Source organism: Podarcis raffonei, chromosome 13 (assembly GCF_027172205.1).
Source record: "Podarcis raffonei isolate rPodRaf1 chromosome 13, rPodRaf1.pri, whole genome shotgun sequence".
Taxonomy (NCBI): Eukaryota; Metazoa; Chordata; class Lepidosauria; order Squamata; family Lacertidae; genus Podarcis; species Podarcis raffonei.
This window is the reverse complement of record NC_070614.1, coordinates 1779364-1793585: the sequence shown is the minus strand read 5'-3', so window position 1 is coordinate 1793585 and position 14222 is coordinate 1779364. Positions and strand designations below refer to the sequence as shown.

The 14222-nt window shown below is 47.6% G+C and overlaps 1 protein-coding gene across 5 annotated transcripts in view; it reads right to left on the bottom strand.

Moving 5' to 3' along the window:
- Nucleotides 1–11465: 11465 nt before the first annotated feature.
- The window catches only part of SSH1 (slingshot protein phosphatase 1), a 53732-nt gene continuing 50975 nt past the window's right edge, over nt 11466–14222 (bottom strand). For all 5 annotated transcript variants that reach the window (XM_053361064.1, XM_053361067.1, XM_053361066.1 and 2 more), the window contains one exon: nt 11466–13698. In XM_053361064.1, coding sequence (XP_053217039.1) covers nt 12439–13698 — 1260 coding nt within the window. In that variant the 3' untranslated portion in view covers nt 11466–12438. The remainder of the gene's footprint in view (nt 13699–14222) is intronic.

Below are 14222 nucleotides of genomic sequence, written 5' to 3'. Positions count from 1 at the left end.
AGTGCTGCCACGCAGGGGCTTCCATGGCAAGCAGCACACCACCTGGATTGCCTGGGGCAATGCCTGTGCAGTCAAGACCCCAACAAAGTCAGTTCCCCAAATGTCATTCAGTTCAGAATCCTCCACATCAGCTTCCCCTTGTAATTTTGGTGGAGGGGAGGGGGACAGACGATGCACCCACGAGCCCACCAGTAGCTTGGAAACCTCTCTCTGTGGTTCATCAGAAGCTCAATTAACAACATTAACAACATCCAGGGTGGGTCACCCCTTGGAGAGTCACAGCATGCGTTTCTCTACCAGAACAGGACACACAAATATACTAAAAGAAAATGGATTTTTTCCCCCACCTGAGCAAAAGACACATCCAAAAGTCCAGTGGATTCCAAGCTGCAAACTTCTTTGTCAAAAGGCTACATTACATTCTAGCAAATGCTTTTCTCCTTCCCAAGCGCAGGTTGCAAGAAGCTTTTCCAGAGATTCCCAGTGATTTATCTTTTGGGACCAACCTCACGATGACGATTCACAGCCCTCCCTTTGCAGTCATTTATGGTCAAGATGGTTAGATCTCTACACATCTGAAACTGGCCCTCTGCCTGTGGCTTTTTGGAAAGACTGAAAAGCAGAGGAGCCCACACATGGGTGCCCTTCCGGTTAGGTAGTTCTGGTTTGTTTGATTTTTAAAGATGACCTCCCTTGTCCCAATCCCCTTTTACGCAGACGGTGTGTCACGCAGGCAGTGTAAGACTGGACCTGGCTCTGGCTCCCAGTGATCAGAAGGAGGGGGGAGAAGGCATTTTTCAGGCAAGGAGGGAGATTGAGCCTGGAACTGTGTTGCAGAGATGTGTTACCTCTAAGCAAATGGCTGTGCCATCAAAAGTGTACAGGAGATAAACAAAGAGCCTGGCAGCAGCCTTGGAAATAAGATTCCTAATGGATGCCACACTTACGAGGAAAAATGCTGAGCATTTGCAAAGCCTTTCCTGCAACGTCATCCCTCTGGAGCAACGCTCTGCTGATAATAAAGTCCTTTAAATCTCTCCCAAAGGAGAGCGTTGTTGTTGTTGTTAAAGCTCCAAAGATCAGCTGGTTTGGTGCTCGACACCTTCAGCCCACGAGGGGGCAGGGCTGTGTGCAATGGCTGCTGTCCAGACCCCCCCCCCCCGGCCTCCCTCCACTCCTTGCCTTTTATGGCTTGCTAGGTATGAGGCTTCCAAGACTCCCTTGCAGAGACAGAGCAAAAACACCAGAGTCTTGGCAGGGGGTCTGGCTGCTGCTGTTTGGGGAAGCCAGGCTGGTTCTCTGGCCCCCAGCTCTGCATCTGGGCTGGGCCCAGCAAGCAGAGGACACCCCCTTCCCTTCTTCATGGACGTGATGGCGATGACAAGCAGGGTCTTGCAGCAATACGCCTCAGTGCCTCCCCAGCTCCTGCTCAGCACTTTAGTCAGCTTGGAATGAAAAATGCCTCACCGCAATATTTGGAGGTGCTTGGGGGGGGGGTCTAAGGAGGGGCAAGTCTCTTCTTTTGCACCTTCCTAAAGCCTTCACTTGCTTAGCTAAAGCAGTTTGGAGATGACTGCAAACCCTAAACCAGAGTATTGCTTTGGCGGTGGAGTCAGTCTGGACGACACCCCCCCCCCAGGTTCTCTTCCAAACCTATGGTCCTGTAAATATGAGACTAGAATCAATAAACAAGGAATCTTGCTAACCCAGCTCAACCAGTTCCTCAGCATCTTCTTTTTTATATAAAATATTTTTATTGTTTTACATAACAAATTTCAGTTTAAAGGTATCATTCACCTTCACATTTAGGATTCTCAGAATCCCTTGACACACACCCCCAATTTGTTATTCATTATCAATCCCTTTTCTCTCAGCTTATCCCCCCCCCCCAATTTGTTATACCGTATTGGCCCGAATATAAGCCACACTCAAATATAAGCCGCACCTTTAAAATTCAAGGGGGGAAGGGGAGAAGAAAAGACAATACCCAAATATAAGCCCTTAAAATACCCTTAAAATTCTGCAGGCACTCACACCCGCTCTGTTTTACCATAGGTCTGTTTTAGCAGCGCTATCGTAAAACCCAATTTTTGTAAGGTTGCAAATTTAAGACGCACTTTAACTTTTCACAGTTGGAATTTTTGGGGAAAGTGAGGCTTATATTCAGGCCAATACAGTATCTATTATTAACTTTTTCCATTATATTTTGTCTTTTACAAGTATTACTCTAATCCTGCCAAAGTTTTTGTTTATAATGTTCTCTTAAATAGACTATAAATTTTTCCCATTCCTTCCTAAACTTCTTCTCATCCTGGTCTCTGATTTTCCCGGTCAATTTCACAGTTTCAGCATAGTCCATCACCTTCATCAACCATTCCTCTGGTTGGAACTTTACCTTCTTTCCATCTCTGGGCCAGTAGTATTCTGGCCCAGCATACATAAAAAGTCTTTTCTGCTCTCTCGGAATCTCTGTACCGAAAATACCTGTGTTTATATGAAAGTCGTTGTCTTGCCAAATGGAAGCTGGTTCTTTTAAAATGAGATTCAGAGGCAATACAAACACGAGTGAGAAGATTTTTAAGATTTTATTCTAAACAGCAAGCATTATATCCATTACCAAGCAAGCACTTCTCTCTGCCACTGGGAAGCCCTCAAGAAGTGGCAAAGTGACACCCCCAGGCAGTCTTCAGTTTTTGCATGACCCTCTGGCCATCAGTTTGTGCATGTAAAGGTAAAGGGACCCCTGACCATTAGGTCCAGTCGTGACCGACTCTGGGGTTGCGGCGCTCATCTTGCTTTACTGGCCGAGGGAGCCGGCGCTTCTCCCAAAACTATGCCCAACATCATCCGATTTATAGATAGCCAACCTGTGTGGCTTGCCTGACTGCCTACAGATTATTCATGAGCCCCCTCTCCCAGTGCCTCACTTTCTTCAAACAATGTCTAACATCAGATAAGGTGAAGGTACCCAGCACTATCACTTCCTTCCAGCAGAGTAGAACTAGGAAATTAAAGGCTGTTCTTCAGCCATCAAAGAGCTTAGAGAGGAGGAAAATGAAGGAACAGGGGGCAAGAAGAGGGCAAAACTCATCAAAATACAAATATCTTCTGGATAGATTGCCCATATGTTCATATGTTGCAAGTTTGTATACGTCTTCAATCCAATCGTAGAAGGGAGCTGCCACATTTTTATTTTTCAAATTCATCAATACGTCTTTTTGCTTTAGTTAGGGGCACGGAGACTCCATTTGTATTGTCCTTTTGTAAGGTTCCATGTACTGGGTATATAATTCAAAAGGATATTTTGCTCTGTAAATGTAAGCTTATTCCATACAGTTCTGTTGATAGTTTCAGTTACCTTCTGCCAAAAATCTTTCAAAATAGGACAAAGAAAAAACATATGTTTTAGAGAAGCATTATCCCTATTGCATCTCCAACAGTTAGATACCTTAGATAGCCCTTTTTAAAACAAATGTAATGGGGTCCAATATATTCTAAATATTATATTTTTGTTGTATGAGCCTGTCTTAGTTTATAGCAGGCCCTGCTAGAGAACCACAGACCCTATTTGGTAAAATACAAAATTTCCAATACTGTCTTGGTTTGACACAGAGTGCAGAAAGCAAAATCAGCTAGATCTTTTAAGGACAAACAAATCTGGTGATCAAATTAGGAGTTTCTTAGCCCAGCAAAGTGCACATAAGAACGTTTTGAGAAGGAAAAAGGCACGTTATGCTAATACATTTTGGAAAGATATTGGGCAAGCCATTATCAGGAAGAATAACAAATATTTATGGGGCCTTGTAGCACGGGTACTGAAGCAAACATGACTGATGGTAGAGGACCAAACCCCCACGGCCAAATGGGTTTCGCACTTCAGCAATATGTAGAACAGAAAGTCTGAAGAGGAAGAAGCAGCAGCCTATGGAACAATGAATAAGGCAGCCTATTTGGCTCTGTTGTAGAAGCAGAAATAAGAAGTCTTCCTGGACTTGTGGCCCCACATGAAATGTATATAATAAATGACACAACAGTCTTTTAAAAAAAGAAAGAAAATAAAACGATGACAATAAATCAAAATGTCTAAGGCAGCTTTCTGAGGGGAGGTGGGTCATGACAGGAGATGAGGCTTTCTCCCTTGCGGCATTCTGCCTATTTCCTGTCCAGAGCCCTTTAAGGACTGAGGGATGCTGATAATGCTTCAGGTTTTTTTCTTGCATGTTTCATTGCTTTCAAATTATTTTATTACTGTATTTCATTGTTAAAAAGCACTCTAAGATTATTGCTGAATTGCATTGCTATGTATATTATAGATCAATAAGTGAATTTTAAATGGTTCCAGGAGCCATCCCTGCAGGGGGGGGGTGTTAACAGGATGGCGTTGCTGCACTTGCTGCTGCTTGGGGAGGGCACTGGGACACCCCCAGAAGTGTCAGCAATACTTCTGCATCAGCTGGAGCCCAAGTAGTGCAAGACCCCAACAAGAGTTTGTGAGCTAATTCTCCCTTGATCAGTTCAAGAACAAGAAGAGGAGAGGGAAAAAGTCCCTCTCTGCCCAGTCAACTAAAACATATTTGGCTCCTGATTGTTGCCTGGCTTTGCCATGGAAACCTTCATAACAGGATATAAACTTTCAATCTGTTGCACACACACAGAATAAAACTTGCCAGCAGTTGGATACATGGAATATCCGAGGTTTTATGATGCTGTCTAACAATGGCTGGTGATAACAGTGTTTTTGCTCCCCAGTGCAAAACAAAACAAAAGATAAAATGCCTTCAATGATGCAAAAGTTCAACTAGCTTCTGCATCTGCTAATTCTGGGGATTACAGAAGAACCCTTGAATCAAGGTTTATTTAGAATCTGTTTTGGTTGGGGTTTTTTTAAATGAAAGACTCATGAAGGTTTCCTTTCATTTGGGACTTTTTAGTTTAGAGAAATGGTGAGTGGGCGGCGACATGATTTTTGCCTGGCATGGAGAAGGTGGACAGATACCCCCCCCCCATAACACTAGAACTCATGTATATCAAATGAAGCTGAAAATTGGAAGATTCAGGACAGATAAATGAAGTTTTCTTCATGCCGTTAAGCTATGGGGCATGGCTCCCCCAGGAGGCAGTGATGGCCACCAACTTGGATGGCTTTTAGAGCATTTATAGAGGCCACCAATGGCTACTTGCCACGATGGCTCTGCTTCGCCTCCAGTTGGGAGGCATTGATGCTTCTGAATGCGAGTTGCTGGAAAAACACAGGAGGGAAGAGGGCTCTTGGGCTCGGGGGCTGCTTGCTGGTTTTCCACAATAGGGATCTGGTGGGAACAGGATGCTGGACTAGGTGGGCCACTGGCCTCATCCAGCGGGCTCTTCTCAGGTTCTTACGTTAACAGCAGATGTCAGCAGGGATCAAACCTGGGACCTTGTGCTTGCAGAGCCTGCACTGACCTTCTGCTCTGCTTCTCTCCATCCCCAGCTCTTCACCCCGCTAGGCGAAGGTCAACACACACCAAAGGGGGCTACTTGCTCTGTGGAACAACAGCAAGAGCAGCCTGCACTGCTGGCCAAAGCCCAGAAACATGTCAACTCCAAACGATAATTAAAAGCATTCCTCATTTCAGCTGATGACTTTTAAATGGTCAGTAAGAGACTGGTAAAGCACAGGGCAATCCTTGGCTAAGATAAACACTGAGAGTTTCTTTCCTTCCAGCATGAGGACAATTTCAGGCGTTCCAAAAAACCTCACCCAGGCCCTGGAGACAAAGGCTGGCTGGTCGCCTTTAAAGGCAAAATTTGGTAGGGCTCTTACAGGGCAGACTCCCTGTGAGATGGAAACAAAGCTGACTCATCCCGAAATTGTTACAAGTAGGTTTTTTAATCCCATGATTTACAGCTAAAGAGTCAAGAATGCCAGTTGTTTATTCTGGCTAGACACACTTTCAAATGGGGTTCCACACATGTTAAAGTCCACTGGTGTTATGTGAAAGTAACACAACAGGTTCTATGCAAGCGCAATGCATTCCCTTTTAGCTTCATTGTTGTGGCTGGAGTGGCTTCAAAAGCGGGAGGAGGTTGCATCAGAACTGGACCCCTTTCGGGCACCAGCTGTTGATGTGGCCGCCACTCTCAGGTCACAAACAGTGCAAATGAGGCAGACACATGAAATCACTATTAAAACTGCCCTCTCTCTGAGATCAGGCAAAAATGAATGTAGAAGCCCAGTTGGTTAGAGCATGGTGCTGATAACGCCAAGGTTGCAAGTTCAATCCCTGTCTGGATTCCTGCATTGTGGGGGGTTGGACTGGATGATCCTCAGGGTCCCTTCCAACTTTATGATTCTCCACTATAATTAGATTTTAACTAACTGAAGAGGAAGCAACCAAGATGATCAGGAGGCTGGACCCCAAGCCTTATGAGAAATGGTTGAAAGAGCTGGGTATGTACAGCTTGGAAAAGAGGAGAGAGACTGATAGGTGATATGACACTTGATACTTTATCAACTTGGTCATCCTCCTCTGCACACGTTCTAGCTTGTCAATATCCTCCTTAAATTGTGGCACCCAGAACCGGACACAGTGTTCCGGGTGTGATTTGGCCAAGGCAGAACAGAGTGGGAATATGACTTCCCTTGATCTGGACACTAGACTTCTGCAGATGCAGCCTAGAATAACCTAACTTTTTTTTTGGTTGCTGTACCACACTGTAGACTCAAGTTAAGCTTGCAGCCTACTAAGATCCCTAGATTTTTTTCACATGCACTACTGACAAACCAGGTGTACTGCATCTTATATTTATGCAGCTGGTTCTTCCTGCCTAAGTGTAGAACCCTACTGAAATTCATTTTGTTAATTTTGGCCCAGTTCTTTTCTATAGTTTTCTTTTCATGCTGCCAATATGGTTGCATGTGGGCTGGTACGGTAACCTTTCGTTGTAGGCTTCCTGGCTGGGCTGCGAATCTGCAGTGCCCATTTTCGCAAAACATGCTTTCAAAGCAGACAGTGCAGAGGGGAATTTTCATTCCAAGGACTGCAAACAGGCAGTTTGTAAAGAATTTTTTATTATTTGTTTCCTCATGAGAAGCACATAATACAGTACACTTTTACTAACAAGTAAAAAAAAGTGCATATTGCATCTCCTACTGTGAATGTAGTCATACATACATACATACATACATTCTCACACACACAACACAGTGTACATAGGTGGGTTTGGTTTTTTTAAATAAAAAACAACAACCCTAGAATAAAAAAAAATGTACATTGTACCAGGAACATATTTGTCAGCTTGAATTATTTCACACATTGATAAGGCCAGTTCAGATGGTGATGGGCTTTGCTAACAGTGGACAGTTGAGGTTTTGGGGGGTGAGCTTAGCTCTTGGATGCAACTTATGAAGTGTCATGGAGCAAGTGCCTTTCTATTAGTAATGGCCATTCTTTGCCCTTCAAAACATAAACCCCACTTTCATTTGCTTTCTTTTCCTTTACCACGTCTGGTGGTGGGTGTAGAGCACCAAGTGTGGGGTGCTAACTGGGCCTGTCAATATCTGGACCAGCCAAGATTTTACGAAGAAGCAGCTCCATCTATGGACGTCCAATTTATGCTTCAATGAGCCCATCAATGTACATTGGCAACACAAACGATAAGCTGACTTGGACTGCAAAACAGAAGAAAAAACAAGAATCAAAATGGGGCATCTCATTTAAAATGTTCAGGAAGAGCATAAGCTGGAGGAACTAAAAGGTCTCCATTTGTGCATTTCAGATTTTAGGCTGGGACACAGGTTGGCAGGGAGCACAGGCTCCAGGAGATCCACCTGCTGGAGAGGACAAATTCCTTCCGTCTTTGAGATGCCTTGTGGAGTCCCTGCCTGCCTTTGGCGCTGCATAGATTAATCCAACAAGTGTGCAGTGTGTGTGGAAAGAGGGTCTTTGTATAAGAGCTTTTTCTTTTTAAAAACTCAAAACCACTGTTGACAATTTCTGAAGTAGCAAATGGGACGTCAACGAGCCATTCCAAATGACAAAAGTAACTTCAGGTATGTAAGCATGATGTCAACTAAAAGTATTATAGACGGAGCTCTATGGGCACCTGAACATCAGAGGTACCAAGACAAATAAGAGTAAGAACTTCACATAAATACACAGTATTTGTAAACTATCCACAAGGCACTCAATTTAAAAAGAAAGTAAAAGAAGTACCACCAGCTACCATGCCATGCATCTAAATAAGCTAGCAACCTTTTGCGGATTTAAAAAATAATAATCTTTGAAATGGTACGCTATGGGCTAGATGCTTGCTATTGGCTTAAAGACCTTTGCATGTGTTTTTAAAAAAAGGACAATGTCAACCTGAGATATACTAAGCAAGGTTGTACCCCCAGTTGAACTTTTCCAGGGTAAAATCAAATATTGCAGTCTTCCATATGCAATAAAGAACTATTTCGGCCATGAACTAAATTCTTAACAATTAACTCCCTGGAAATGAGAGGATAAACAGGACAGGAGGAGGAGACAGCAGCCCCTTTCATGAGTCAAAATAGAACTCTTCAGCAGGGCTGCTAAGGTTTGGTTTAAAAAGTGTATTGGTAAGCTGGGCTGTGCTCTTATTCTCCACTGGGCAGCCTTAAGGGCTTCCAAGAATGTATATTGCTGCACGTTTTAAGTTCTATATTGCAAATAAGCATCAGAATAACAGGGTGGTTCCCAGCACCTGCTGTTGCCAAAATGCATCATACATTAAAGGAGGGAGGAAGCTAAGCAACCAGAAAGGCAAAGCACCACTGCTCCACCAGGAGCACCACCAGCTGCACAGGGAATGCACCGTTGCCCCAGCAGTGACCAGCAAATCTGGTGGTTCTTGAGAAAGGCTATGGGCCCTGGTCTGTGGCCACATCACTGTGGGAAAATGGTTCAAAGGTGGCTCAGCAATTCATCCAAATAAGTATGTGGCCGGTGAGCCAACCGGGGTCAGGGCATGGGCATGAGAGGTCAGTTGGTGTTCTGCTCTCCTTCTGCAGCTGCTGCCTTCTTGACTCACAGCTGATTGGGGCTGTAGAGAAACGGGGGCAGGCTGCTTTTGGGGGTTGGCGTTGGGACGTGAGGGGAGAAGAAAGAGGGTGGCAGTCGCCTTTTGATACCAGATGTCACATAGTACACTGGGTAGAAAAGCCAGGTGACAAAGCTGAATCATCCCACGGGTGGCGACTTCTGCAAGAAGCAAGTGTGGCAATGAAATGACTTTCAGCAGTGGACAAAAATGAAAAAGGAACACTAAACACAAAATGCATTTCATGCTATACACTACAAGAGTCTTGAACCCTGAAAAGGTCTTCTACAGTACTTTGACATGGTCGGCATAAAGTAAAGGTAAAGGTAAAGGTACCCCTGCCCGTTCGGGCCAGTCTTGCCAGACTCTAGGGTTGTGCGCTCATCTCACTCTAGAGGCCGGGAGCCAGCGCTGTCCGCAGACACTTCCGGGTCACGTGGCCAGCGTGACAAGCTGCATCTGGCGAGCCAGCGCAGCACACGGAACACCCTTTACCTTCCCGCTGGTAAGCGGTCCCTATTTATCTACTTGCACCCGGGGGTGCTTTCGAACTGCTAGGTGGGCAGGCGCTGGGACCAAAAGACGGGAGCTCACCCCGCCGCGGGGATTCGAACCGCCGACCATACGATCGGCAAGTCCTAGGCACTGAGGTTTTACCCACAGCGCCAGTAGTGTTGCACAAATCAACACCCCAGCCCTAAAATTAATGAATCAACAGATTCACGCCGCGTGGAACCTGCTGGCCACCCAGACGCAACCAGAAGCAAGGACCTCTGTATCGGGAGGAGACACACCCATGGGTTTTTGAGAACTGGGAGGACTGCTAATTAATATGTTGAGTACAGCTCATGAAAAGATTCTGAAATTCAAATTTGGCCTCCAAAGCAGTCCTGTGGCTTCCTCCCTGAAACACTGGTCAAAGGGCTCCAGAGGAACAGGTCCAACATGGTAAGGGTGAATGCTGGGCATCTGGCCTGTGCCAATCTGTTTCGTACCTGGATAGGAAAAGCCACGTGGAACAATACTTATAATCCGAATACACACAAAACAGCTTTGTCTGTTCCAAGCTTATACTTCCAAGCAAAGAGCAAGGCTTCTGGCGTACAGCATTTGCAGAGAAAGGGTTCCAACAGTTGGCACCTTGTCTGACTTGCCATTTGTGCCTGCTCAGTTTCCACCACAAAGCTTCACTCACACCAGAGGCTAGAGTACAGAAATTGGTGCTGACCATCTCACGCTTGCAGGCTTGATTGACAAGGAGAAGAATCTCTTTCTGAGGTGTCCCTAAGCCAGCAACAGAATCACAGAATTGTAGAGCTGGAAGGGTCCCCAAGGGTCGTCTAGTCCAACCCCCCGCAATGCAGAAATCTGTACCATGTCAACAGGCAAAGGAAGATGCCCCAATGACCTGAGTAGGAGATACCCACAATACACGTGGAAGCTCTGCTGTGGACTTCAAAAGGAAAGAGCTGGCATGCTGGCTTCCACAACTATTCTTAACTGTCCCAAGGGCCGCAAGGAGTGACCCCACTGACTATCCTAAATATTGCCAGCCCTAATGAAATGTGGAGAGCAGCAAGTGGCAAGCCCTACTCTGGGTTCTCAGTAGCACTTGCTCATCAACTGGGACATGAGGCAATCCCCTCTTTGGCCCTGGATTGGCGATTGGGATGGACCATATTCTGTCAGGCCCGAGACCTGTGTTTGGGAAGAGTGAAATGCCAAGAGTCCTCCCCTCCCCTTGGCTTGAGAACCTCTGTGTGAGGCCTCAGAAGTTCTCCAAGACCTGCACCAGACTCACCTCTGGCCTGTGACCAGAACAGTGTGTGGGGAAGGCTCCAAGTGAGGGTTCCCAGGGGAAGGAAGGGTTCCTCTCCTCTGCTCTTGGCACTCCATCCCAGAAGGTTCCAACCAAGTCTGGAGAACCCTGGTGTGCGCACGGGGGAGGGTGCTCCAAGAACAATCCCTCCTGGACCTGGTCTTATTGCACAAGTGCCCTCCCTTGTGGTGCTCAGAAATCAGCACAGGCCTTCCCCTTGAGCCCCAAGGCACTCTGGCCTCCGTCAGCAAGACCAGCAGCAACAGCAGACCAAGATTCAAGTAACCTTTGACCCACTGTGTGACCTCTGGGAAAAGCGCCAAGAAGAAGTCTTTTTTCTTCACACACCCCCCCCCCGTGGCACCCAGGCAATAAAACAAAGGATGATGCTGCCCCAGTCCCCAAACAGCTCTGGAGCTTGGCAGAGAGCACCATCTGTTCCTGAGGCAAAATGCAGCTTCCTTCTGACTGCTGCAAGTTGAGCAAAGCACACAGTTCATTTTTACAAAATTATTAAAAGACAAAAGCGAAAAAGACCCCGATTCCACAGAAACTCTCCCCAATTTCCAAACGTAGGTCAACAGTAGAAAAACAAACAAACCACTGCCACCCAATCCTTTATTCCATGTGTGATCAGCAACCTTAGGACATCAGGGTTATGGGCCCTGTGGGCCCCAGGTGTTGCTGGACTACAACCCTCTTCAGGGGTGGCAGCAGGAGCAGGGCAACATCTGGGGGGGGCAGGCTCCCCCTTCTTGTGCCACAATAGCTTTATGATAAGCTCCAAACTCAAAAGGTTGACAACTCAGAATTCAGCTACTGCTGTTTTTAACAGGGGCTCCAGGTTGCTGTCCCAAACAGCATTGATGGAATTGTCTTAGCAAAGCCACATGACAACAGAAGGCCAGGAGCCACAGGATGATCATCCCACATCCCAGGAGAAACTCAAGACTCCTTCAGCCAGGCGAGTAAAGTCAGACCAGAAAGACCGTCACTCGGGGCACATAAGCTCAAAGTCGGCAGGAATGGGGATCTGTGCAGTGGTGTTAACAACAATGACTGAACTGTAACTGTTCAAAAGGAGAACCATCAATTTCGGAACAAGATTGATTTTTGTGTGTTTTTTTAAAAGAAAAATCCCATGTATAAATATGTGAAGAATGGAGGTAGCATGTTTAGTATTTCCCTCTTAGGCTCTTACCCCAAGTGCCTCTTTGAACTAGGAAATTGTGCTCAACTTGAGCCGCCAGGGAAACCCTGCAAGAAAGAGTTGTTGCTTTTTCAGCATGGGAGGGGAAGAGAATCTGCCCCTCTGCCCCCCCCCCCGGGAAAGCAGAGGCCCAGGTCACACATGCCACCATCGCCTTCTGAGCCAGGAGGCTGTGAGCGCCTTTTCCACTGGGTTGCTAGCCCTGTCAAGTCTCCCTCTTTCCCCACACTACTTGTGGCATCACACGGGAAGGGACTGGGGGGAGGGCAGAGAACTTTATCATCTTCTTGCAAAATGATAAAACTGCATTTAGTAGAGACAACTATAAAAGGAACAAGTTCTTTTTAACAAAGGTCATCAATATGTGTCAGCTCTCCCCCACCCACAGCCTGCCCTTCAACTTTGCCAGAGCGGCTTCTGCCGGCGGGAAGGTGGCTTGCTCTCCAGTGGCCTTCAGGGCGGGCTGGCAGCGCACCACCGAGGACTCGCTCGACTTGGTCTCCCTGGAGTCCGTCAGGGCGGACAGGTCCGTCTCGCTCGCCAAGTCCTCCGAGGACAGGTTGAGGCTGCCCAGCTTGGCCAGGGAGTTGGAGCGCTTCAGCGGGGAGGAGACCGTCAGGCCGGCCAGCCGCAGCCTGGTCTCAATCTCCTGGGTCCGCTGCTTCACCAAGCCAGGCTTCCCTCGCACGCTGTGGATGCTGTCGCTGCTGGAGCTCCGCGTCAGGTTGGAGCTCCGGGACGACGACGGTGTGTAGCAGACCGTCTTGAGAAAGTCCTTTGTGAAGCTGCTTGTGTGGTCCACCGTCCGGCACAGGACAGGCGTGGAGGTCTTCTGAGACGCCCCGCCTACCAGGGGGCTTTTCTGCAGCTTCTCAGTGTCATTTTTCATACCCCTGGGTATGGGAAGAGGCTGCTGCTCCTGCTGGGCCACCTCCAGCTCCTGCGTTTCTTCCGGAATGCTGGTGTCCGCCGGGCCCCCAGGGCCCTCCCTCCCAGGAGCAGCTGCTTCAGGCGCTGGCAGGCTCTTGAGGCGCTCCAGCTCCTTCGTGTGCTTCCGGACCAAGCCCGCTTTCTGGAGCTGCAGGAGCGACTCCTGATGCTGCATCAGGTAGCTATTGGTGGTCGGCTTCTCCAAATCCTTGCTGAAGAGCAAGTACTTCAGGTCCTTGGTCTGCCGGGCGTCCCTTTTTGGCGAGGAATCCTCTTTCATCCCATCGCTGAGGATGGGACTCCTCTCGCAGAGAGAGTTTCTCAGGCCAGCTGGAGCTCTAGGGCCATCTCTGGGCTTCTCGGAAGCACTGCAGGGCCAGCCGGCTGCAGGTTTGCTGGGATCAGCGCTCTGCAAGTCACTCCCCGCTAGTAGCGGAGGCAAGCTGATGCTTTTTGCAGTGTGGATTTCTTTTGGGGGAGACTCACAGAATGCCTGCTCCAAAAACGCAGGTGTCCTGTGCAGGAGGAACGGCGGCTGTGTGCAGACCGTGGAACTGCGGGAGGGGGAGGCCAGGTGCAGGGGCTCACATGGTTCCCCAAAAGTGTCGGCTGAGGCGCCAGCACTGGGATACACGCAGTCGGCGCAAGACTTGTAGGAAGGCTTCACTTTGCTGAGGATCCCAAAGATGGCATCGTGCTGAAGGGGACAAAAGAGGCCAGGTTAAGAGGTGCCAGGCATGAAACAAAAATGGGAAAGCAGAACCTGCAATCCCTGCATTGTGGAGGATTGAACTAGATGGCCCTTGGGGTTATTTCCAGCTCTACCATTCCACAGACCTGGGCACTTCCAGCTGCCCCACTCCTTGCCCTGGAAGCCTCCCAAGTTGATGCTGCAGGAGAGGGGCTGAGCCAGTGTAGTATAGCAATAGTAATAACAGTGGTTTGTGTCTCGGACTAGGTCCTGGGAGAGTTCCAACCTCCACTTGGCCATGAACTCACCAAGGAGCCTGGGCTAGTCACAGCCTGTCACCTTGGCAAGGAGAGGGAAAACCATGTGCGCCACCTTGAGCTCTGTGGAGAGAAAGGTGGGGGAGCAATGCAGTAAATAAGGGTAATTGGAGGGGTGTTTCTGGGACCAAAGTAAAACTGTCAAGCTCCCTTGTTGTTTTTGCTCTTGCCAGGAGATGTAATGCGGTTAGTGCAACTGTGTTATATTAATAG